Here is a 27627-nt window from a genome sequence, read left to right on the forward strand (position 1 = left end):
AAAAGATTTTCTCAGTGTTGTCTGAAATTTTCTGCTAATTTGATTGGAAAAAATATATTTCAAAATTTTATAATCAACTACAACATTTTAAGCCCTGTCTACACTTATTTTTGATATTTCAAAATGATAAGCTAGATTCCATTTTTTTCTAAAATGGGCAAAACAGAAATATAGAAAACATTATTACATTGGCAATTTTGTGTAATGTTGAAATCAACTATGGCTTGCTCCTTCCTCAAAGATCTTTTAAATATCGTTGTTTTGAGAAAAAATGCTTTACCTACATAGAAAAAAAATATTCCTAATGTTACATCATTAATGATGTAACATTTTTTGCACGTCATTTATCATTTAAATTTAAATACGGTTTGATGAAAATTTGCAACAAATCATACGTAAAAACATGAACATGAACAAGACGATTACATCGAATCTTAAGTCATTGGTTCACCCATACAACTCTCCATACAATTTTGGCAGCTGTCCATACAAAAATGGTACGTAAATATTCGAATAACTGTAACTATTGAATGAATTTTCTGATTTTTTAATGAATTTTTAAAATCATGACACACATTTTAAAAGGGCCAAACATTGAATATAACGCCCATTTAAAATGTTAGTCTTGATTTAATTTTTTAAGCATTTTTTTCGAAAAGATCGGAAAATTTCACGAATGTTTCATTTTTTAACATTGAAAATCGGACCATTAGTTGCTGAGACATCGACATTAGAAAATGGTGGGCTGTTTGTGTGAGACTTAGAAAACTTCAATTTTCGTGTTTTTTTTTTTTTTTTGTTTAAGCCGCTGTATCTCAGCAACCAGAGGTCCAATCTTCAATGTTTCTTAGACAATTTTATAGCAAATGAACTTCAAAAAAATTTTTTTTTGGAAATGGTCACTCATGGTCACTATTGACGTAGACTTACGTCTTTGTCGAAGGTACTGGGGTGTCATTCCAAAAAACCCGGGCCGAAGGCCCTGGTTAACTGCGTCATCCGTCAAACGCTTATATCTTCCTTCCCTCTAATCGAATCGACACGATTTATGTGCCATTCGATTCGAAAATTATTCAGCAATTTGCTATAAAACTTTCATTGTTGGCAAAATAGTTTAACTATTGAAACAATTGAATGTTTTAAAATGTTTTCAAAATGCAGAGATTTTGCAAGCAAAATGAGCGCTTCCCACTCACGGACGGGAATGTCAAGTACCTATTTTGAGGGGAAAATCATCCGAGCAACGCGACCGAGTGTCGGTCGCGAAAAAGGAGGGGAAGTAGCGGGCCGAAATCATACATAAGAACGCGCGCCAGAGCCCATTCCATCATTCACGTCTCAGACGTCGGACCGGCAGCAGCAGCAGCAGCAGCAGGAAAGCTCAGCCCAGAGCAGCAGCAGCAGGAGAGAGACCAGAGCAGCAGCAGCAGGAGAGAGGGACCAGAACTGGAAAAGAAGTGCGCATCGCCTTCTCGTCGTCACCGTCAGCCAGTTGCCTCTCGATGGCCGGACCGTTAGGATCTTTCGTGGTTGCTGTGGTTCGGAGGTGCTTCAATCCCCATCCCTCGTCCCACCCGGGACGAGGCATCAACAAGATGAGGCGCGCGCCTGCTGCCTTCCGCCGAAAAGCCTCTCGTGGGTCAAGCCTTGGTTGTTAAACAATCGGGACATCCAACTAGCTCGTCGCATTCGCGGCGAGCGCTTCTGAAAGATTTACGTCTCATCAAATTCTAGTGTTGAAAGAGTTGCCCTCGTCCCACCTGGGACGAGGCAGCGAGCTAATTTGAATTTAAATTTCAGGAACAAATTTTGGTCTTCGGGGGCGACGGATTGCACAGCTTTCTGAGGCTGCTCTCGCCCCCCAACCCCTATGCCCCCTCTCCCCCTCCCCCCATTCGGCTCGCTAAAATTCCTTCGTCTCTTTCTTTCCTCTCTTTGCCGTTCGTTCGTCTTCTTCGACGGCCATGCCTCAAGATCTTGAGCAGTTAAGTGAGGAACATGATCCATTTTTACTCGAGGCTGATTCGTTTGGGGATATTTGTGCCACAAAAGTTTCAGAAAATGGGATTCAAACATTGTTTGTTGTTGTGTATATTTCGCCAAGTGCAACATACAAACAGAAAATTTCTTTCTTGATCCGGAATTTGTTCTGGTATGCAAAGCAGGACATCCGCATTGTTGTGTCTGGGGATTTTAACATTGATATCCTCAAACCGGAAAATTTGAAATTTGTTGATTTTATGAATTATGAAAGAGTACCTCAAGCTTGATCTGCTTTCCAATCCTTTGAGCGCACATGCCTTGACCTTGTTTTTGGTAGAAATGTTCTGACACAGTCACGAAGGTATGTTTCGTATTTTAGTTATCATCGGCCGATTTTGACTTTGGTTGATACACCAGCCCAATATAAATTTCGCACCACAATCATTTGCAAATACTACACGCTTTCCTAAACAACTTTGTCGGTTTCGCATCCATCAACAACGCCAGCACCTGCAGCATCCACCGCGGCCTATCACCCATCTGGACAGAACATCTCCCGGCTGCAGCCTTGCGACCAACGCCACCATCCAACTCTAATCGGTCCTTTTTAGGGCCACCAATTTTCTCACGAAAGAGTTCTTCTTGTTCATCATTCCCACCAAACACTACCACCCCGAAATAACGCCCTTAGCTGAATTCCATCTCCCATTCATGATCATATTCCGTAAATCTATTTAAAGAATATAGAGCAATTCTCTACCAAAACCGGAAATGGATTTTATTTGTATATTTTGATTTGGCTCAAACTTTGTGGGGGCCTTCCCTATGACCAAAGAAGCCATTTTGCATCATTAGTTTGTCCATATAAATTTCCATACAAATTTGGCAGCTGTTCATACAAAAATGGTACGTAAATATTCGAAAATCTGTAACTTTTGAAGGAATTTTTTGATCAATTTGGTGTCTTCGGCAAAGTTGTAGGTATTGTTAAGGACTATTTAGAAAAAAATAGGTACACGGAAAAAAAAAATTCCCGATTTTTTTATTAACTTTTTTTTCACAAAAACTCAAATTTCCAAAATACGTATTTTTTGATTTTCGAGATTTTTTGATATGTTTTAGGGGACAAAAATCCGCAACTTTTGAGCTATAGAGAAACATGGTCAAAAAATCTGCCGCCGAGTTATGATTTTTTGAAAAACTGGTGATTTTTGGAAAAAATCGAAATTTCATACATAAAATTTTTTTGATCTCATTTTTTTATGCAAAATTGAATTTGCAATCGAAAATTACTTCACATATTTTTTGATAAAGGGCCCCGTTTTCAAGATATAGCCACCGAAAGTTTGATTTCAGCGAAATATTTGCAGTTTTTCGATTTTTAAAAATAGTGACCATGAGTGACCATCTCTAAAAATATTTTTTTTGAAAAGTTCAGAAAATTTGCTATAAAATTGTCTAAGAGACATCGAAGATTGGACCTCTGGTTGTTGAGATACAGCGGCTTAAAGAAAAAGAAACACGAAAATTGATGTTTTCTAAGTCTCACCCAAACAGCCCACGATTTTCTAATGACGATATCTCAGCAATTAATGGTTCAATTTTCAATGTTAATACATGAAACATTCGTGAAATTTTCCGATCTCTTCGAAAAAAATATTTTGAAAATTTTTAAATCAAGACTAACATTTCAAATGGGCATAATATTCAATGTTTGGCCCTTTTAAAATGTTAGTCTTGATTTAATTTTTTTCAAAATATTTTTTTCGAAAAGATCGGAAAATTTCACGAATGTTTCATGTATTAACATTGAAAATTGAACCATTAATTGCTGAGATATCGTCATTAGAAAATCGTGGGCTGTTTGGGTGAGACTTAGAAAACTTCAATTTTCGTGTTTCTTTTTCTTTTAGCCGCTGTATCTCAACAACCAGAGGTCCAATCTTCGATGTCTCTTAGACAATTTTATAGCAAATTTTCTGAACTTTTCAAAAAAAATATTTTTAGAAATGGTCACTCATGGTCACTATTTTTAAAAATCGAAAAACTGCAAATATTTCAATGAAATCAAACTTTCGGTGGCTATATCTTGAAAACGGGGCCCTTTATCAAAAAATCTGTAAAGTAATTTTCGATTGCAAATTCAATTTTGCATTAAAAAATTAGGTCAAAAAAATTTTATGTATGAAATTTCGATTTTTTCCAAAAATCACCAGTTTTTCAAAAAATCATAACTCGGCGGCAAATTTTTTGACCATGTTTCTCTATAGCTCAAAAGTTGCGGATTTTTGTTCCCTAAAACATATCAAAAAATCTCGAAAATCAAAAAATACGTATTTTGGGAATTTGAGTTTTTGTGAAAAAAAAGTTAATAAAAAAATCGGGAATTTTTTTTTTCCGTGTACCTATTTTTTTCTAAATAGTCCTTAACAATACCTACAACTTTGCCGAAGACACCAAATTGATCAAAAAATTCCTTCAAAAGTTACAGATTTTCGAATATTTACGTACCATTTTTGTATGAACAGCTGCCAAATTTGTATGGAAATTTATATGGACAAACTAATGATGCAAAATGGCTTCTTTGGTCATAGGGAAGGCCCCCACAAAGTTTGAGCCAAATCAAAAAATACAAAAAATAAAAATGGTCGAAATCGGCCGGTTTTGTAGAGAATTGCTCTATAGCTAATTCTTCAAATTAATATATGGAAAACCCACATGTCCACATATCTAAATTTTACGTAAGTCTACGCCATTCCGGTTATGTCTGTGACATAACTACTTTGACTTTTTTAAAAATCGAAAAACTGCAAATATTTCGCAGAAATCAAACTTGCGGTGGCGATATCTTGAAAACAGAGCCTTTTATAAAAAAAATATGTCAAGTACTTTTTAGCATTAGCATTAGCATTAGCATTTTAGGACGCCCTATCCACGGATGGCTCCACAACACTTATCCCACTGTTTGGTGTGGTTGTGTTAGACCCTCATCCGGAATAATAATCCAACACGGGAGATACCATGTTTTCATCTTTTGATGAGTGTGTAATACAGCCCAGGGCATAAGGGGGTCCTCGCCGGGTCCAAGCTATCCTTTGGGGAACGGAAGGAATGTTAGTAAACACCTATCTAAAGTGCGCAAGGATCCCTACGACACCTTAGGGGTATAGATGTTTGTAGGGAGGTTTTGGACTCAATGTTAGTAGAAAGGTAAGACCCTAGGATATACCTTGACAGGTATTGCGGGTGTGTCAAAAGTTTTTAACTGATAGTGTATTGAGCAGTACCTGCATTAACATTTAAAAGTTAAACTCAAACAGCCGGCTGTAGAGTGAAATAAACTATTTATTATGTAAATTTTAATTGAATTTTATTTAATACGTAGAAAATGATTTTTAACTAATAGTGTACTGATGATAAATTTAGGTAAGGCTTGTTTTTTAGTTGTTGAGTTGTTTATTTTAGTTTAATGTATTTTAATTTAGTTTTGTTGAAAGTTGTTGAAAGTTGAAATAGTTATTGTTTTGATATGTTTAAAACGAGATTCATAGTATTTCGAACAAAAGACCGACGAAGAAGTCACGAACACGAAAAACCGAAACAAAATTTTCTTATGATGAATTATAATACTGCTGGATTTTAAGTATTAATTCCGAACGCGTTATGTAGTTAAATATGAATTTTTACAAGAGCTAAACACAAAATTACACACACGCGATTAAACAACTAGATTATTTCTGGAGTTTTTTTAAAAGGTCCTATAAACCAAATTTTCATTTTTTGCTTTTTGGGTGTTTTTAGAACCGCCTTGAGTCAGGGGCATTCAAAAACACCCAAAAAGCAAAAAATAAAAATTTGGTTTATAGGACCTTTTCAAAAAAAACTCCAGATTTGTCAATATAATTCCTATTTGAAATGCCGGTTCAAATCTTCTTAAATAAATAAAAACATTTCATTCAAGAACAACCCTACTCAAAATCAAACACACTTTACACACATTATAAAAAAAAAAATCCAATTGGAATTCGCTCACCCAGTTAGTTAGTGTGTGTAAGTACTGCCATCACTACCACCAGAAAACATGCACACACACCGAAAGCTCACCCGCACGCTGGGTTGCTATGCTTCGCATTTACACACACAAAACCGTGCGCGCCGCCGAGCCACATCGTCATCGCCAAACCAAAAAACACACACACACTTTGAATCGCTCCTCTCTTGCCGACGCTCTTTGAGAGAAATAACCTGCCAAGTTGGCACTGCCAACACCAACACCAACGCTACTCAGCACCTCTTCTCCTCTCACAAAAATAGAACTCTCGCGAAATGCCTCGGCTTGGCAAAAGTGAAAAAAAAAAACATGGCCGCCTTCAAAATATTAAATCTTCGACCAATTCAAACACTGGAATCTGGTTTAATCCCAGGAATTTCGCGATAATTTCTTCACGGCTGCATGTACACTCTCACTGCACAACACGCAGCACTAATTTCAACCCGACGCGTCACTTTTTACACGGCTAAAAACCAACTTCAAACACTAGCCCCCGACGAACTTGACTGTCCCGCACAAGAGCACCACTCTCTCTCATATGTCAAGTACTTTTTGATTGCAAATTCAATTTTACATGTCAAAATTACGTCAAATTTGTTTTTGCATGAAATTTCGATTTTTCCCAAAAATCACTTTTTTTTCAAAAATTCATAACTCGGCGGCAGATTTTTTGACCATGTTTCTCTATGGCTCAAAAGTTACGGATTTTTGTCCCCTAAATCATGTCAAAAAATCTCCAAAATCAAAAAATACATATTTTGGGAAATTGAGTTATTGTGAAAATAGTGTGTTTTTTCCGTGTACCTATTTGTTTCTCAATAGTCCTCAACAATGCCTACAACTTTGCCGAAGACACCAAATTGATCAGAAAATTCATTCAAAAGTTACAGTTATTCGAATATTTACGTACCTTTTTTGTATGGACAGCTGCCAAAATTGTATGGAGACTTGTATGGGTGAACCAATGACACAAAATAGCTTCTTTGGTCATAGGAAAGGCCCCCACAAAGTTTGAGTCAAATGAAAAAATACAAAAAATAAAAATGGTCGAAATCGGCCGATTTCGTAGAGAGTTGCTCTATTAAAAAATGCCTTTGCTTAAAAATCAAATCGGATCGTTTTGCACCCTTCGACAAAGTTGCAGGGAATTGATGTTTTATTTGAATTGTCGTTTTTTTTTTAAACATTTTCCGCATAAGGAAGGAAGGGTCCAAAAATTAAAAAAAAATACGCGTAGTTTATGGATGGCCCCTATGTATTTTTCCTATAACTTGAATAAATTTTTCTTCTTCAATTGTAGATATATGAAAGAAGTTGGACTATCGTTTGTTTACGTTAACTTTCAAAACATTTTTTTTAGTAAACGTTCAGTATTACAATTTAAAACAACTCCTTCTATAACTTTAGTCTCTATTATTCAAGAAACCCTTTTTAAGCAAACATTAAATAAATTTCGAAAACCCTTGACCTCGCTCAGCAAACCAGCAACAATGCACATTCCGCGTGTGCGAGGGTCGCGAACTTGCCGTGGAACATCATTTAAAAATCCACCAAAAGTACTCCCGCCAGCCGACCGACCGTGCCCTGATTCATAATTCAATTTTCTTTTCCATCCCCCAAATTGCCATTTTATATATTTTTTTTAACTTTGCGCTCTTGGAGGCCAACGGCAGCGCACGGGGCCTTCGCGTTAGTCATTCCGTCGAGTACACTTCTTGAAATTAAAACGTTTATTCTTGTTTTTTTTTTCTTTTTTTCGTAAAGGAGTGTTGAATGAATCTGAAGATTTTTTTTTAAATTCCAAAATAAAATTTCGCTGGGAAAATTACAGTATTTTTTTAATTTTTCCAAATTTTGCATTTTTTTTAAACCAGTAATAGACAAGCTGGCGTTCACACTTTTTTTAAATGTTATTCCTGCCAACCTCAAACTGTTTTTTCTTTCAGGGCCGGCCTCTTTTCTCTCGCTTGGGACTAAACATCGTTTTTTTTTGTTGTTGCTGCTCTGTGACTTGAAAATGGGCGTTCGAGAAGAACGCGCGCGTAAAATTACTTAGTTTAAAATTAGCGCAACTCGGCAGGCAGGCCGCCAGATCTCTCGTGGCCCGTGTACACGAAACGAAACGCAAATAACTTGTGCAAATTTCACTGCGTGAGTTGGTTTGCACTACTGGCTTCTTCAGAACTGTTTATTTTTCCTGTCCTGAAGTATACCGGCTTTTTTTACCGGCAAAGAGAATTTTCCCGATGCGTACATTATGAAATTGTTGCATTTTGCCGAAAGAGTTTCCCGGGGGGTGTGATAAACAAATCATCGAAATGTGCGAGCAGCTTTGGGTACTTTTGGAGAGGTAAACAATGCCTGATGGTGTTGTTCATAAAAAAAAAATACTTTTTGCGTTGCAGTTTCTTATCTATCAACAATCTCTAAATTTATGAATCAATTTAGCTACAAGTGAAGGTTCTTCACTTATTCTTCATCAAGAAAAAGTACAACCCTCTAAACCAAATCCCGCCTCTAGACCAGCTAAGAGCTAAACAATCGTCAAAATTCAAATTTTAATCATCTTTAAATCTACAATAAGCATTGGAAAGAATAACCGTTCCATTTTTTAGAATATCTTGGGTTTGATGATTTTTCATTGTAATTTTGTCAATGCTTGAAAAATATATTTTTTCTCGTGTCAATTTTGGCCGAGTTTTCAACTAATAGTCCTTGATTTTTATGCCCAAAAAAAAATAGAGTAGTTTTTTAAAATGTTGTGATATAAATAATCCGTTAAATAAAAATTTTCAAATACCGGAAACCGGGGACTTTGATAGGATTTCAATTTATTTTTGGAATATTTTCCAACTGGTAAGGGTTTTCTCAAGATTATTATTTTTAAAACATGTCTGGGGTAGGCCACGCAAAGTTTATGCACTATTTTTGAAAAAAAAAATGCAATATTGTTTAGAAAAATAGTTACGTTAAAAATTCTAAGTGTTGATTCCGGAGTGACTTTGACATAGTTGTTTCTTGTTAAAATCAGTTTTAATCTCTTTTTTACGTCAAATTTACCATCACTAAGGTTGCTGATATAGTTTTTAAAGAAAAAATCAATTTCAATATTTAGTTCACTATGTTTATAAGCGTTTTAACAAAATATATAAATTTTAGATAAAATTGTTCAAAAGCCGTTTTTTTAAATTCGTTGTAACTAGAGGGTGGCGAGCGGGAATTTCCGGGAAATCTACAATTTTTGGACCTCTCGATTCCCGGGAAATTTGCTCGAGACTCCCGGTAAATTTTAAACTTATAAATATCGAAGCAAAATTATATAAACTAATCAGAAAATTATTTGGAAAATTCTAAATTGTTTTGAACATTGGATGTTCAAGTTCAAATAAACCAATTCTTCTCTAATCTTCTTATTCAGAAAGTGTAAATTTTAAATTCCAATAATTATTGTTGAGAGAAGCCAAAAAAAGTGTGGAACCCAAAATTTACCTTAAAGTATACTTAGCAGTTACACCTCTGAAATGAAATTTGATGTTCTTCAAATATGATTTTTATTTATTATTTCTAAGCGGGTTAAGCTTTTTACAATAAGTTCAATTTCCATATCTTCTCTCGAGTATAGCAATCCTCATAATCCTCATAATTCTCTAAGTAAATTACGCTGTATCAAGGAATTTTTTTAATGTCAATAAACTTTGTAATGTAATTGTCCACCAATTGTGAACATTCGGGTTTTCCTAATAACTGTAAATATTTCTTCAATGAATATTTACAGTTGACCTTGAAAAGGAAAAAAAACAAGTTTAAATTGTTGTTTGAGTCGTTATTTATCATATTGCAAAAATCCCGATACTGAGAAATTATATATTATTCGTAAACATTTTAAACTAAAATTCCCAGTCAGTCCCAGAGTCACAAAAAGCTCAAGAAAGAATCTTGTATCTGCAGATTTAGAAAAAAAAATCATGAGGTAGATATAGTTCCTCTAAGTAATGAGGATACTTCATTTAACGTTTCATAGAATAAGTAAGAATCTATTTTAAGTGAATTCATTAAAAAAATATTTTTTTAATTTTTTTTTTTAATTATTGCCACTATTAGCATGCTCAAAAAAATAACTCCCGGGTCCCGAGAATTCCCGGGAAATGGCCAAATTCAACTTTCGATTCCCGGGAAATTGAAAATCTCGAGAATCGTCACCCTCTTGTTGAAACTAGTTTTGTTTATAAATATATTGATTTGAATTGCAATTGATACTGAATTCGAAGCACGAATCACAAACGAATAACATAAAATTTATTCAACTCATCGCTTATAAATTTGGATATTTTTTTTTTAATTGTTTTTCCAAAACAACCATAATTTTTTATTTTGCAAACTTATTTTCCTACTCCTAGTGGTAAATTTTCCAAAGAATCTGAAAATGCATTCCGTTTTCCGATTAAAAATCATTGTCATTGAGAAAATCAGAGACGTTTTGAGAAGTTTGAAATAATGCCCTTCATCAACATTTTCTTAATTATTGTTAACTAACTTTTTAAACTTTTCAAAATTTTATTAAAAGTTCTTCTTGAAGTACTTTGAACACTTCTCTACCACGGTCAGTATGATTTCAAACCATTCCGTACGAATTTAATTTGTACTATGCATTTTACGGCTATCAAAGTCACCCCGTGTTACGGTATGTGAAGAATACTAAAAAATCGAAAAAAGTTACTGAAAAATTCTTCAAATAGTTAAAACATAATTATGCATTTGTTAGAATAGGCATAAACCTACCAATAAAACCATAAACTTAATAAGATAAATGCAAGAAGAAAAACCAAAAAAAGTAAAAAAAAATTGTTAATTGGGAAGTTGTAAATAAAAATATTACTTCATTTACTATGTAATATTACCTCAATTAGACTGAAAAAGAAAATTTACAGATTTTCTGATGGAAAATTACACTTTTTATAACACAAAAGATATACTTATCGATCCAAATCTCCGCTGTTTAATAATCTCTACTAAAGTATAGTCTTAACATAGATGCAGTTAACGGTCTGCTATTAAATTCGAAAGATTTTTTTTAATTTCTAGCTTCTCAGTAAAAAAAAAGTTGAAAAATGGCGAGTTGAAAATTAGAAGAAATAAATTTACCTCTTTCAATGCAGTTCAACCTAAATATGCATAAACAAGTGGGTAATTCTCTACCAACTCACACGAAATCGGGAAAAGTTGCCCCGACCCCTCTTCGATTTGCATGAAACTTTGTCCTAAGGGGTAACTTTCGTACCTGATCACGAATCCGAGGTCCGTTTTTTGATATCTCGTGACGGAGGGGCGGTACGATCCCTTCCATTTTTGAACATGCGAAAAAAGAGGTGTTTTTAAATAATTTGCAGCCAGAAACGGTGATGAGATAGAAATTTGGTGTCAAAGGGACTTTTATGTAAAATTAGACTCCCGATTTGATGGCGTACTCAGAATTCCGAAAAAACGTATTTTTCATCGAAAAAAACACTAAAAACGTTTTAAAAATTCTCCCATTTTCTGTTACTCGACTGTAAAAATTTTTGGAACATGTCATTTTATGGGAAATTTAATATACTTTTCGAATCTACATTGACCCAAAAGGGTCATTTTTCATTTGGAACAACATTTTTCATTTTAAAATTTCGTGTTTTTTCTAACTTTGCAGGGTTATTTTTTAGAGTGTAACAATGTTCTACAAAGTTGTAGAGCAGACAATTACAAAAATTTTGATATATAGACATAAGGGGTTTGCTTATAAACATCACGAGTTATCGCGATTTTACGAAAAAAAAGTTTTGAAAAAGTTACTTTTTGCGTTTATCTTTGTTTCGTCGTCCGTGTCTGTCGCGGGTGGCCATGATAGATGACGACCAACTTTTGCAAAACTTTTTTTTTCGTAAAATCGCGACAACTCGTGATGTTTATAAGCAAACCCCTTATGTCTATACATCAAAATTTGTGTAATTGTCTGCTCTACAACTTTGTAGAACATTGTTACACTCTAAAAAATAACCCTGCAAAGTTAGAAAAAACACGAAATTTTAAAATGAAAAATTTTGTTCTAAATGAAAATGTAGATACGAAAAGTACATTAAATTTCCCATAAAATGACATGTTCCAAAAATTTTTACAGTCAAGTAACGGAAAATGGGAGAATTTTTAAAACTTTTTTAGTGTTTTTTTCGATGAAAAATACGTTTATTCGGAATTCTGAGTACGCCATCAAATCGGGCGTCTAATTTTACATAAAGTCCCTTTGACACCAAATTTCTATCTCATCACCGTTTCAGGCTGCAAATTGTTGAAAAACACCTCTTTTTTCGCATGTTCAAAAATGGAAGGGGTCGTACCGCCCCTCCGTCACGAGATATCAAAAAACGGACCTCGGATTCGTGACAAAAGTTACCCCTTGGGACAAAGTTTCACGCAAATCGAAGAGGGGTCGGGGCAACTGCTGTGTGAGTTGGCGGAGAATTGCCCAAGTAAATAAATTTACATACATTTTTTTTAAACACATATTTCTGATGTAAAATTACACATTTTTTTTATTTTATTTGTTTTTATTTTTAAATAGTTGCACTTATTTTTTGGTGTAGTTGTTGTTGTTAATTCATTTATTTCTGGCAGCATTAACCTTCCTGGTCATTCGCTGCCCTTTTTGGTGTAAGTATTAAATTTATTAAACAGCCTACTTTTTCAGTCACTTTGGTCAAATCTGAGAAAAGTCAGCCAGACCGTCACTTTTTCAAAGTTGAGCACAGAAATATGCCACTTTTCAAATAGGCAAAGTCGAATAAAGCTAAATAAATACTAAAAAATCATTTTCCAATTAGTTTGTTCAAATCTGGAGTTTTTTTTATTTTGTTCTGTTTTTTTGTTTTTTTTTTTTTGAACGGTTCAATAAACTAAATTTCCAGTTTTTGCTTTTGGTTATATTGAAAATTTGGTTTATTTGACCTTTTCAAAAAACTCCAGAAATATTGGTTGAAAACTGTTTTTGTTGAATGTTTATATTGGAGTCGTAAAGTTGTTAAGGGTTATGTTGAGTTCTAGGACAAATACCACTTTTCTTTCTATCATTAACACAGTAAAAAAAACACGGTAATATTACATTTTGGAAAAAATATGTAAATTACATCTCTTCCCATAATCTACATAAATTCTGGTAAAATTACATCGAAAAGAGGTGAAATTCAAATATACAATTTTCCGAAATTCCGAAATTAATCGTGTTTTACTGTGAGGAATTTTTCATCAGTTATTGTTCAGTCACTCTAAATTTTATGCAATAACCGATGTTTTTTGCCTTTCTTACAAAAGAAAGGTTAAGGTTTGCTTTTGGGCAAATGCTTTATTTTACGGTTAGGAATCGCTCTTTCGATTGTATCGATTGTTTTTCTGAAATTTTTGAGCAATGTCTTTAACCGCTTTTGATAATTTTTGCCTTTCATAATTTGAAAAAAAACGCTCGTAAAAACAAAATTTAAAAGATTCCTTCTTAACTCTTAATGACATTAAATCGGGATTTAATTATTATAAAGATTGCCTAAATTACATTTTGAAACAAAATTTTCTTCGGTTCTTTTTTTTAACCCTTTTCTTACCTTTAAATTAAAAAAATCAATAAAGTGTCTTCCTGGTTTATGGATAGCCTCCAAATATATTTACATACAAAGTTCATTCTCAACTTGTCAAAAAAATATTTAAACAGATACAATGAAATTCTTTCCTTCCTTTATCAGCAAATTAATCTGCCAATAAAACTCTCCACTCATAAAAATTCCAAAAACCTTAAAATGATTTAACGAGGTGCGCCCGAGCAAAGCCCGTCCAAACGATAATCGTCTTTACAAATTAAATAATTCAGCACACACCATATTTTCCCACAGAAGCGCGCTCGCCACCACTACTGGCGAAATGACCGCCACGGCACGACCAAAATTTACATACAATTCACTGCCAGTTACTTTATACACTCGTTTTCCCCTGATAAGTCCGTCGCGCAGAATGACTCATTGAAGATCCAACTGCGGTGATTAGGCTTCTGCTGGATCAAAGTGAAATTCAATGTTTGCGGTGGTGGTGGTGTTGGTGGCGCTTGCAAAAGCATTTAATGTCACATTCTTTCTGTATATTTTTATTTTGCGGTCAAATCGTGCTTGGTCCCAATTTCCAAATTTGAGTTTCCAAAGCAAAGCCGGTTGGGGGAGTGCGTTGCAAGTTTCTACTGTCAGTTTGCTGACAGTTTAGTCGCTTAATTTGCAATAATTAAGTTAGAAAAGCCAGGGAGAAAACTATTCAAAAAGGATTAACACAAATGACAGCGTAGAATTAGATTTGTTCGAAATTTCCAAAACCATCCAAATTGAGAAGAAAAATTACGTGCACTTCCGGTGCAGACTCCCCCCTTAAGTAAACACACCACGCGTTGTGTTCTGCGGAGGCAATTGAGCATTTCTAAATATAAACACACACAGGATATTAAACTTGAAAGGGCGAAATGGGCAAAACGACGACGACGACGTCTTTGCCGTAAATTGTTTAAATGGAAAATACATTACCGTCTTTCTCGTGTGCGCGCTCACACACACACGAAAGTTCGAGGGAGCTGTTGTTTATGCCCTTTTGCAAACATCTTCAAACTTTATCCAATTGTCGTTGCTGCGAGAGATTTGATTTAGGGTAACATGTCATTATCTGTCTAATTTGAATCGACAATAGATGTCGCTACAAAAAATTGCATGCAAGTTCTTGTAAAGTCATCCTACATTGCATCCAAGATGTTGACGATTTCAAAAAAAAATCCAAAACTACAGCTTCTGCCAAATTCCCCCTCTTTCTAGAAAGCTCAGTTTGCAAACCCTCGAAAATTTGCCGCCAGCCAGATTGCAATCGCAGTTCAGCTTCTGTTTTGTATTTGAGTTCTTTTTTCGGGCTGCAGCCGCAGGAAAGTCGACTTCAATTGCTTATTGTTTAATTTTTGCCCGGTTTTGTTTGGATGACTTTGGCTGGCATGATGATCGTCCTCTTCAGCGACGCGAACGATATGGCGATCGCGTCGTGAGCGGAATTCCGCGATCCGGAATGTGTGATTTATTGGATACCCTCTTCCGGCTGAAGATGGCGCGATAAGACGGTGTGTGTGCAGTGTAAATGATTTGCAGTTCGGATCAGATTACGTTAACTGTAATGTTACGTTGGCACGGTGTGGAATGTGACTTAACGGAGTTTGTTGCACAGATGAATCTCATCGCGAACTTGTTAAAAAGACAGAAAATACAGTTTCAAAATACTACCACAAATACAGTTGAAAGAAATAAGTACATTTAAAACAAATCGTAATGTACACCCACAAGAAAAAAATGCTGCAGAAATGATTATCCTGGTTTTGCTACATTCGATAGTAGTTTTTGTGTCAAAATATGCATAAAGCACGCTCAACACGCTGACACGTACACGAGCAATGACAATTAGTTAAAAAGAAGAGAGTGTTTGCGCTCTGACTCTCGGAGGTCGTCAAGCGCTCCATAGCGCTGTGGTAACGTGGTGGATTGCCAACTAAGTGTGCTGGTTAGATACTTAATCTGTGTAGTTTTTATTTAGATTCTCATAACCAGCAAATTTATTATCATGATAAAATGCCAATTACATTTTTAATGAAAAAATGTCAAAAAAGATTCAATGAATAAATTGCAAAACTCTTTTTTTCGTCATTTTGCAACAAAAAAAAACTTTTTTTCTTCATATCATAATCGAGACCATAATCAAGCTTCTAAAACAAATTTGACCTCAATCGGATTTACCGTTCAGATTTAAGAAAATTTCCGTTTTTGCCTTTTTTTAGTCAGGCTATCTCATAAAGTAGTAAATCAAAAAATATTTGTCATGCATTTTTAAAAAACAACTGACCTGACCTGTAAATTTTCTTAGCCAATCTTGGATAGCTACGTCCTCAAAATATTCGATTCATGATGTTGTATTTAAAGAAAAACAAAAATAAATAAAATAAATTGAACAAGAAGTGAAGTTTTCAAATATTTTTTTTTTTTTGCAAAATATCAATGCAATCATGGACATATTTTTTACTAATACTTTTTCATCTGTGATCCCAAAATTCAAAATTGGTGAACAAATTAAAAAGTCTTTGTTTTAAATAAAAAAAGAACGTAAATAAGCATTAGGCAATGTATTTTTAATAATTTACAATCGCTTTTACAAGTTTTTTCAATGAAAATGTAAAATTTAGTAAATAATTACTCAAAAATTCTTTGAAGGGGGTGGATAAAAAATTTAAATAGAATTTGCAATGGTCAGGATCACATTTTTACAACATCTTTTAAATTTGTATATTTTTTCCCTCAATTAAGATTCGAAAAGGGGAAGTAACTAGCACTAAAAGCCTTTAAACGAGACCTATTTTTATTTAACGTGGGCATGCAAGGAACAGTTCGCGAAATCATTGTTTTAGTGCACAGCAAAAAAATCCGATGAAAAAATAGCATGCAAAAGCATACACATCACCTTCGTCAAAAAAATACACTTAACGGTGCACATCAACCAGAACTTTTGCACCAAGATTTTTGTTACAGACATTTTAGTATCTTCAAAACTACGGGAACTATCGATATAATTTTTGATTCATTCCTTAAAGTACAGTCTACCAAATAATTTACAACAAAGTTTGACTATTTTTACAATCAGGTTTTTGCAGGATTGGGTCCGTAAGTTTAACAATTTTGGTAAAAGAAGACAACAACTTCCTTGGTTGCTGTGCACCCTTAATATTGCACACTGCATGTACAATTTTTGTTAACACAAAAAAAAAGTTGCAACCGACGGGATTGAAACCAGCGCCAACAGTAAGGACTGGTGCCTTAGCCCGATCGGCTATCAAACCGACGAAGAATGGGAATTATAAACGCATATATGAGCTTGACATATTTCAGGGTGTAATATTACATAGAATGTCATAAAATAATGCAACATTAATCTCGGGTGAGATTTCAAAAAGCCGTAAGAGCCACCGTGACCTCCGACACTAATTTTTGTTTTTCTTCAAAATGCAACAATATTGCATTTGTTTTTAGTTTAGGGTACTTAAAGGACGTGTAGATGAACAATCTCTAGGACGAATACCGATGCAAAAAGGGCTTTGTTTACCAATGGCTCTTCCGGCTTTTTGAAAACTCACCCATTTTACATCCGTGCCTTTTACACGCAGCTGGATGGCTACTTTTTTTTGTGCTGTGTAGTATTGCCGAGATATAACTTTTTGAAGTAAGCAGTTTCCAAAAACGAGTGCCACGATATCTCAATACTGTTTTGACCAAACCGGCTCAAAATTTTGGTGAAGGCAGGTTTAACTAGTCTCGTGTGCATACCGAAGTCCGATATTTAAAAAGTTCATTTCACAAAAAGATAAAAATATTTTTATGTTTCCCAAATAAAAGAATTATTTTTTTTTGTTTTTTTTTTGTATTTTTTTTTTTTTTTTTTTTTTTTTTGGGAGGGTGATCCAGCCGCACATCGTTGATGTCGAAACCTCTAAACTGGGCCCTCGTCCTGTCACGTCCGTCAGTAGTCTTGTCGTACATTACAACTAGAACCAGATCTGCCAATGAATTAGTACACTTCGACCAAATAAACACTGACGCTGTATGGATCTGACTCTAGAATAAATGCACAGTTGTGTGTTATTCATAAGTCCAAAATGTTCAATTATTCATATAAGTCCAAATATTCATTTGCGGATAACTACCTAACTTGAATTGAATACAAGATTTAAAGTAACCTATCCGAAATCTACTCTTATCTCAAATCCCCGACATTTTAATTATTAACCAAAAAAAAACGTTTCTTTTAAAACCTGTCTGGCTTCTTTTAAAAAAACAAAAAAAAATAACAGTTGATATTTTACAAGTCGTGAATTGAAAAAGAGACGACCATTTGTTCGTCAGAATTCCAGTAGATCCTCGATTCGCAACAATGGTCGATACAATCATAATCCGACAACCGTTAGTTCAACAGATCAACGAATTTAGTCCGATATCATTTCACTATTGATTGATCGAGACTCTATGGAAATTTTGACAAATCAGAATGGTTTTTATGCTACATGAATGAAAATCACCGATTCTGATAGAATTACTAAATTCACTGTTACTAATTTTGTCCCTAAATAACTAAAGGCAAAGTATAAAAAGTTGATATTTATAGTTAAAATCCTAAATTCTACAAACATTTTTTTTTAAACCCGCATCCTAACCTGACACCCACATTAAGATAGGGAAAAATCACATATGTAGCGGTTCATTGTACAAATGTGATATTTCCACTATCAGAGAACCTCCTTGTCTCGATGACAGCTTACCGGCCATCGATTAAGCCCTGAGACTACGCCAAAGTGGGTTCTCGCAGCATGAAGTGGTGTCCATGTGTAAAAATGGAAGCTTCAGCAATATACTGAACACTTCGATTTTAATTCCACATCGAATCAAATCATACTCTTTGCCAAACAAGCATCAAACCTATGATACTCATTATGACAAAGCCCAGGGTGTTTTTTTTTTTTTTTTGTATTTTTTTTAAAGCAAATTTTTAAAATCGGGCTTCGTCAAATATCGAGATATCGTGACACCCGTAAATTACCTCGGTGTTTCAAGAAAATTGCTCAAAAAGTTCAAGCTTAAATCGTCTGTTACTCACTTTTATCATGAAATATCTTCATGAAACTTTCAAAAGTGGTTGGAAATCCTTTTTTTAGTTGATTTAATAAATAACAGTTAAATTTGCTACATGTATGTAGCCCCTTAATTGAAACCTATTTTTTTAATTCGGGCATGCAAGGAACAATTCGATTTATGTTATGTCTACTTCTAAAAGTGTCTACGCCAAAAAATAATAATGGAATAAAGATTATTATATTTTTTGCATGTAATTTTACATGAACTTATGTGAAATATGTAAAATTACAATTACACATATAATTATGCAAATTTACAAACATTTAAATGAAATATTACGTATTTTCTGACGCAAATATGTCAATATTCCACGATGTAGATGTAATATTACCATGATTTCATTTTCTGTGTACCTACCCAAAGGCACACGTTTAAGCAAAGTTGTTGTGCCTTTCTCATAAATTAAATGTATTAGATTTGACATTAACTTTTCTACCAGCGTGCTTTCCAACATTTGTACAATTTGTTAATCAATCTCCGAATTTATCTGAATTTTTATCTGAGAATTCAAATATTTTTGGAATTGAAATATTTCGAATAATCCGTAACTCACGAAACAAAGTAAAACAAAGTCCAGCTTACATTTTATCAGCACAACTCCGCCATTCCCAGCGACGCCATTGTTGTTGTCATTATTCCCATGAGCTTCCGTTGTTGTCGTCGTCGTCGTCGCCTTCAACTTTGGCGACGGTGGCGGCGATGGCAGCACCGACTTGTTGCTGGATATCAACTTGGCACGATTCTTACCACCACCACCTTCATTATTATTAATCACATTCTTTTGTTGCTGTTGTTCTTCCTTCTGTTCCTGTTGGTTACCATTACTGGCGGCGTTGTTTTTGTTTTTGTTGCCATTGTTCTTCTTCTTGTGGTGCTTCTTCTTGCGCTCCATCATGGCCGGTCACACTCACACACACTTCTTTCGAACTGCTGCTTGTGGTTCTGGAATAGTAGTAGGCTGTTTTGCTAAACGCAAGAACGAGTCGTGATTCCGCGGGGTTGCTTCGATGCACAATCGAATCGATTCATTTCCATCCCGGTGTACACCGTTGGGATGTTTTAAGTACAGGCCTTTCCAGCTTAAGTAAACACGCGCACTTGAATTGTGTGTCGTAAGTACAGCCGCTGTCACTTGGTATCCACGACGCACGACTCCAATTAGAGTGTCACTCCGTTCTTCCAACTTTGGGTAGCCCGTGCCTCCTAGCTGGAGGTCCCCAAGTGCACTGTGATGTCATTCACGATAAGCAAACACGGACCGTTTTTTTTCCCGCTGCGACCAACTACTAACGTTGATGAACACTCGCGCACTAAATCACCGAACTAGGTTGCCGTTTGAACAGCACAGCACGCTCTCTTTCTCTTTTTTTGGAACGATTACGTCCAATTTACTGGCACTTCCGACCGACCGAGAGAATAAAGAACGCTCCACTGTGGAGCACGTCAAGCACGTCCGGTCGGCGGTCCCTCCCACTCTGGCCGAGGTCAACCTTTTCCTATTGTTATTCAAATTAGCAAACTTCACTGCGATGGGCACTTCGATTTACCACTTTTCCGCAAATTGACTCTATAGCGCGATATAGGGCCAACCCAGAGCTGCTTTAGGGCTGTTTGTTAGTGCTTGCGCGATCCTGCGTACGCGATCCCTCTCACACCAACACCAGGAGGATAACACACTCAAAGCACCTGTCCTGTGCTGATCGCGCAGTAGTCCTTGCTCGCCTACTTCGACGATCGACGCGCGACGCACTGCTGCTGGGAATACTTCCGAACCGCGCGAGACAACGAACCGTAATGACGACCGCCGCGCAAGTGTCGTACGGCATGGTTCTGTACGTACGGCGCGCGCAAAGCTCTGTGCAATTCATCGCAACAGACCACCATTCGGTGGAGTGACTCTGGGACAGCTGGCTAGTGAGTTCAACGCGATGGGGGGAACTTGAATCTCCCGCTCTCGCTCTCACTTGCCCAACTCAAACCGTCCGTCCTTGTCGAGCCACCCGATGAGAGTGGGAGAGGGAGGGAGGACGCAAACTGGATGCATAACTTAAAGTTGGAGTGACGAAGAGTTGAGCGCGAGGAGTACGGGTGGTGGTGCTCTGCCCTCATCCAAGTTACCGCTGCGCCCGCTAAGGTATGTCGTCAAAGCGACACCATGCAAACATGCAGAGAGCTTGAGGTTGTGTTGGTGTGAGCGCACGTGTGTGTGGGGGTGTGTGCGCGCGCGCGAGAGGAAGTTCAAGGGTTGGTGTGGAGTTGGTAGGAGTTGGGACAGTCAGTTGAGGTGTTGGAAGAGGGACTGAGGTCTGAGGGTAGTTCGGAATGAGTCACGATGAATGGATGGTTAAGTTCGGAGTGGTGTGGTGGTGTTTGTTGTGTTTAGGTTTGTTTTTAAAGTTGGGAGAGTTTTGTTGGAGTTAAGGTGAATAAAGAAAGAGAGAAAGAGTAAATGAACAGCAAATGAATTAGTTTTAGTTCAAATTCATTAGATGAACTCATAAGGTGAACAGCAGATTGTCATTGAATAATTATGGATATGTTAAAAAAATTACTTCCCTTTCGACGGAATGTGTTTTCAACAATCAAACGCTAAAACTTGTATTAAATTTAAAAAAATGCAAAATTCAGTCCTGACTCGATTATCAAAAGTCCTAAGAAAAATTTCACTTTGAATAAAACAAAAAAAAACAAAACAGCGTCGAGAGAGTTGTTCCCTCAAAATTTATTAAGGAAAATAGCATAAGCACTCAAAAGAATAGAGTTATCTAAGCCCGATCTCACGCACACCAGCTTACCATTTGTTTTTGCTGGCGGGTACAAATTTTAACCTAAAACCCTTCGTGTACGTACACGCAATACATGCGCACGTAGATAGCTCTACAATGCTGCCAACTCACACATCAAAACAAATGTGTTCATTCGTTAGCTGAAACAAGAAATCTCCAACAAGTGTCATACAGTGACTTCTGACCACACCTCTGTCACCAAGCTTAGGTGGCCGAGGCTGTTAAGTCATTGGGTTAGTTTGTCAAAGGTCCCTGGTTCGATTCTCTCGCCCATCTCTAGCTTTGTTCTCTGTGTCCGTGTGGCCATGATTCTCTCGGACGAGCACTGCCCAGTGAATAATCGAATAACGAAACAAAATAGTTTCTTTTTTGGATCATTTAAAGTGATTTGTAAATTTAAAATCCAATATGGCGGCCAAAATGGTGATGATGAAATATCGAGAAAATACATTTAAGTTTTTCTCTAGAATTCCGCATTTTTTTCGAGATTTTAGATTTTCTTTTTTATGCAAGGCTCCATACAAAATGGAATTTCAAAAATCTGAATTTTGGAATGGTATTTTCTGATCGAGTTAGTGTCTTTGGCAAAGTTATAGGTTATGATTAGGGCTCGGAAAATATTGGTTGGATTTTCAATGTTAAAAAATTAGAAAAAAAAAACTGCTCTTTTTTATAAAGAAAATTTCGAATTCTTAGAATCAAGTGCATAAAACACCTATATTAAACATGTTCAAATGTTGGGCAATATTTTAAGTTCTAAATTATGTTTATTGAAAAGAGCAGAAAATTTCACAAAAGTTTCATGTTTTGCATTGAAAATCGAACTAATAGTTTCCACGATATAACGATTGAGGGCAATAGGGTCCTAAAGCCCTTTGTATTTTTTTATGTACAATGGTACAAAAACACGATTAAAAACCATTTCTGATCACAGTTTTTTTTTTATTTTATGGCAAAAATAAATGGACAAAACACCATTTTATCGATAGATCAACTATGGTTCCATTGAAACGAGCTGTCAAGTAGAAACTTTTCTGTCAAGATTAAATCCTTTAAATATCACAAATTTAAGCTTAATTTCAGGACCCAATTAGGTGAAAATGGGAAAAACTAATTTATCGTAAAATTTAAGCTTTAGGGCAGTATTTCAGCAGCCATCGTACTCACCAATTTAGAAAAAAAAGAAAATTGTTGGAAACTTTCCCAGCTTTCCAATTTTTTTGCATTTTTTATAAACTAAAAGTTTTTTTTTCAAAATTTTACCTCAAGATACCTATATTTTAAAACAGTGCTCTTTATCAAAACATGTGTAAAGTAATTATCGATTGCAAATTTGTTTTCGTATCTAAACATTATTTAAAAAAAATGTTTGGCAATACTTTGTTTTTGTTTTAACAAATCCCAATTTTTTCAATAATTTATAATTCCAGTACCCGATATTGCACCATATTGAACTTAGGCGCAAAAGATGTATTTTAGTACCCAAAATAAAAAAATAAATGTAAATAAGAAATACAAATTGATTATTCATTTAACGTGATAAAATGTCAAATAAAAATACGTTATTTTTATCTCAACAGTCAAACTTACAAATTTGCCGAAGACACCAAATCGATCAGAAAATTTCATCTCAAGATACAGATTTTCAAATATTCACAGGCAATGGATCACTGTATCGAAAAACTAATGATGCAAAATGTGTTTTTTTTTTTTTTGCATGGACAAAGTTTTACCTAAAAACAGTACAAAATAAAACATCTGGAAAGATTTGCGAAATTCTAGAGAATAACACTGTAACACTGTATACTATAACAATATTATCAATTGCAGTGCGACACCACATTTAAAACGTTAAGGTGGCCAAGCCAAGCATACTGCGTAAAGTTTATCGCAGAGATGATTCGTTGAAAAATGACAATATAACACAATTATTTGTGTCAAAATTCCAACATTTGTTTGATAAATGCATCTTTATGAGGACATATATTGTGCAGATAATGCACGACTAAACCTTACCATACTGAAAAGATAAGTCAAAGTGAAGAGAAATAAATCAGCCCGGATGAACGCTACTAACCGAAATCGACAAATAAACAAAGAACAGCGAATGAATCACGAAACACACAAATAAACCACAACGAATGAATTAAAGGCGATGCTGATGCCGGAATTCACTCTAGCGAGCACAGAGAGAAGACAGAAAACAGCGCCAACTGGTTCTGACAAGCGAGAAGCTCGCCGCCCCAACCAGCCAAAGTGGAAGTCGTTGATGATCGTTAATCTGCTCGTCCGGGCTTGAAGCAGAAGTGTGAAACACCGGGCGACATCTGTGTTTGAAGTGGGAAAGTTGACGGATGATTGAATCTTTGCAAAAGAAGTGCATTTTCTGGTTATTCAAACCTTTTCAGTATTTTTCAATAGAATTGCCAAAAAAAGAAGTTTGTAGTAGATTTTTAACTAATTTTAAAAATGGTCAGGTAATCTACGTAGTAAAACTAGTCTAATCAAATCCCTTCTAACCTAACCTCAGTAGCCATCTTTTCAATGGCCAGGCCTACTGCGTGAAGTTAACCGCAAAGGTGATTCTTCAAAATTGACTGATTTTGAGCACCGGTTTCTAAATTCTACAGGATGTACGATATATGTTTGATCCCCTCCGACTAGTGCTCGTAAATTGAGGGATCAGCAAACACAGATACAACCCCAACTAATGACAGTGATAAAAATATGAAAGCAGAATTTCGTGAATTTTACCACATCGCACAACGCGGTATACATAACGGAACATCGGTCGGGCCGGCCGTAAAACAATGTCCAGCGCGACACAAATCAACTGCTTCCTACTTAGCGCTCAAATGGTGTTAAAATTAGATCGTATAGAACACAAAACAATTGCGTCCTATCATTATTGTCATCATCGCCACTCGGCTAGGCCTGAACTGGTCATGGGGAGATAATCCTGAAGTAATTGCTCTCACTTACCTTCAAAACTAAGATGCAGAGCTCCACTCGAAGACAGCTTCTTGGTCCAGCTCTTTTTGGACCAGAACCCGGCCTTGGCCGACTTGACGAACGTCGGCGAGCTGGGCGTAGAGTGAGTTCCACCACTATTCTTCCTGCCCGATTCACCACCACCTCCGTCCAGCATTTTCTTCAGCGATCGCGTACTTCCGCTCAACAGTTTGCTCAAGTTCTTCCCCTTGCAAATGCCCTTTCCCGCGGGTCGATCCATCGACGCGCAACTCGCAACACTGCGCGTATCTTCCGGCCCCGAGTTGAACCCCTCGAACAGCACCATCGACTGATGGTGCGACTTCTGCTGCTGCTGCAACATCCGAGCCTCGGTCTTGCGCGCCCGCAGGTTCCCGATGTAGCTGGTGCCGCCGCTGCTGCCGGAAAAGCCCGAGTCCAAATCGGTGCCGCCGGACGTGTACGACCTGCGCCGTCCGTAGCCGCTATCGTCCTCCCTCGCGGGACTGCCTCCCCCGGCCGGCATCAGCATCGCCTCCACCGACAGGTTCAACTCGCCCAGCACCTTCCGGTGGCACTGCTGCACCTGCCGGAACTCCTCCTCCACGATGACACTCTGGTTGAGCGAAAGCATCGACAGCCGGCCGCTGGGCGTCGACGACTGCGACGGGCCCGGCTGCTCGCACTCCTCGTGGATGATCTCTTCGTAGATGTTTTCACACGGAGATCCGGGAAACCGGGCGACGCTTCCGGCGCTACGTCGGCCGTACAGCCGGTTCCGGCTGTTGCTACCGCCGAGCGCCATCAGCGTGCGCATCGAGCTGGCACTGGCCGGAGCGTTCGGCGGAGTCCGCGGGGAACACGACGGACCGGGTTGGGCCGCCGAGGAACTACCCCCACTCGGGTCGAAGATGTACGAGGGCACATTGGAATGACGGAGCGCCACTCCCGGTTCGTAGTACGCATACGAATAGTCCTGGTGGTGACCGGCCACTTTGGACGTCGTCGGCTCGAAACGCTCCATGGTGGCCACGATGTTGGTCGGTTTGGTGATGGGTAGGCCACCTTGGAGGGAGGAGGCATTCTGGTAGATTTGCTGAGGCTGGCAGGAGCACGGTCCGGCCGTTGTCGGGTACACTGGATGAGGGTAGCAGCCAGGGCAGGCGGCGGCGGCCTGTTGGCAGCAGAGTGGGACGGCATTGTGGTGAGGCTGTAGCTGTGGTAGTGGTCCCGGATGGGGCGGGGTTTGGAAGTGGACGGATTGGTTTTTCTGCTGCTGTTTACGGTGCTGCTTTGACTTCTTCATCGGGACGACGATGGTTCGATTTACGATTTAGAGGGCGAACATTGGATTAAGTGACTGGCAACGGACCTGAAAACAAAAAAAATAAGCATTAATATACAATCAATCAAAAGTCATGGATTAGTGCACCCTGTTTAAACCTTAAAAAAAACATTAAAAACCAAAAATAAACTCTGTGAAAAACGATAAATATCATATCACATATCTCACAGTTAATCTACTGATTAGAACATGTTCAAACCTCGGTTAAAACAGTTCGGTGTATCAGCACTATTTGAGGTTTACATGATAACGAATAATACGTTGCTAAAAATTTCATTTTGTTGTGAAAGTCCTTCTCATAGCGTCGAAGCTCGGAAGGCAACTATTATGTTTCACTTTCTGGTCATATCATCTACCAATAATGAATCCGGATCTATTTTAAATTGTACGTCACCGAATAATGCGTTAATTCAAATTTAATTTCGTTTTGAAAGCCCATCCCAAAGCATCGTTGCTCGGATGGCACGCCGGCGGCAAGAAGTAAAAAAAAAAATACGCGAATGATAGGTCCTTCTCATAGCGTCGTAGCTCAGAAGGCAACGATTATGGTTCACATTCTGGTCATATCATCTACCAAGATGAATCCTGACCCTCCCTTTCCTTTCCCTACTAACACAATTCCCCCACTTCCCGTGATGCTTGAAGGAGATGCTGTGGATTCAACGGTCTCATGCGGTGTCAACAGGTATAGAGCGACAAACTCTGTGTCTGATGAGTCTGCAACTTCAACTATCGGACTAATATTCCTACCTTTGTTGAACTGCATCTCCTTGGGGGGGCGCCGGTATTGACTTAAAGCAGAGATCTTCAGGGGTTATACAGTGAGGATGATTAGCTCCCACTACTCATCTGTTGGTTCATTGTGTAACTTCAGCTGATCTGTCAATAACGGAGTAGCAGCTCATTGGCAGTCAACCATGCTCATGCTCATGCTCATTAGAACATGTTCAAACCTTGCTAATTCACCCAGAAGGAAGTTGGGGTTACTGTACTGAGTCATAAAAACTGATGCAGTAAACTTCAATCGATAAAAATTAACTTTTTCTTATAAGCCTCTGAACTCTCAACGAAACTAAACGCAATCAATTAATTTACGTATTTTTCCTGTATTTTGAAAATGCAATTTGTTTCTTCAGCTCTCACAATTTTTTTTTTTTGAAAATACACAAAATTTAGGTTTTTTATGAGTATCAAACGATCGGGATTTTTTCATACATTTCGGAAGTTATAACTTTCCCGATTCTTTCAAAAATACGTAGTTTTGTGATAATTTTGAGTTTTAAAAAAAATTCATTACATTTAAAAATCCCGATCACTTTATAGCCATATTGTGAAAAATTTAAATTTTGAAAAAAAATTCGAAAAAATGTTGTGAAATTTTTTAGTATTTTCAAAAACTTGTGGTTATAACTTTCAAAATGTATGAAAAAATCCCGATCGTTTGATATCCACATTGTAAAAAAAAACTTAAATTTTGATTTTTTTTTTCGAAAATACGTAGTTTTGTGAAAATTTTGAGCATTTTCAAAAAATGTTGTGATTACATTCGAAATGAATGAAAAAACGTTACTTAATCCACCCTTAGGTGGTTGGCGCCTTCCTCACATTTAAAGGGTGCCATCCAAAATGCAAAAATTGCGTAAATAACACTTAAGTGCTTATAACTTTTGATAGGGTTGTCAGATCTTCAATGTTTTGGACGCGTTAGAAAGTTCTTTTGAATACCCATCC

General features: G+C 36.8%; 1 protein-coding gene across 2 annotated transcripts in view; it reads right to left on the reverse strand.

Moving 5' to 3' along the window:
• LOC120419284 (uncharacterized) overlaps positions 1–27627 on the reverse strand; it is a 135768-nt gene that overhangs the window by 88531 nt on the left and 19610 nt on the right. Inside the window, exon 2 of one of the 2 annotated variants that reach the window (XM_039581951.2) lies at positions 24564–25923. In XM_039581951.2, coding sequence (XP_039437885.1) covers positions 24564–25857 — 1294 coding nt within the window. In that variant the 5' untranslated portion in view covers positions 25858–25923. Of the gene's footprint in view, positions 1–19377; positions 20577–24563; positions 25924–27627 lie in introns of those variants that run through there. The other variant, XM_039581952.2, reaches the window with a different exon arrangement.

The sequence above is a fragment of the Culex pipiens genome, chromosome 1 (genome assembly GCF_016801865.2).
Source record: "Culex pipiens pallens isolate TS chromosome 1, TS_CPP_V2, whole genome shotgun sequence".
In the NCBI taxonomy this organism is placed as follows: Eukaryota; Metazoa; Arthropoda; class Insecta; order Diptera; family Culicidae; genus Culex; species Culex pipiens.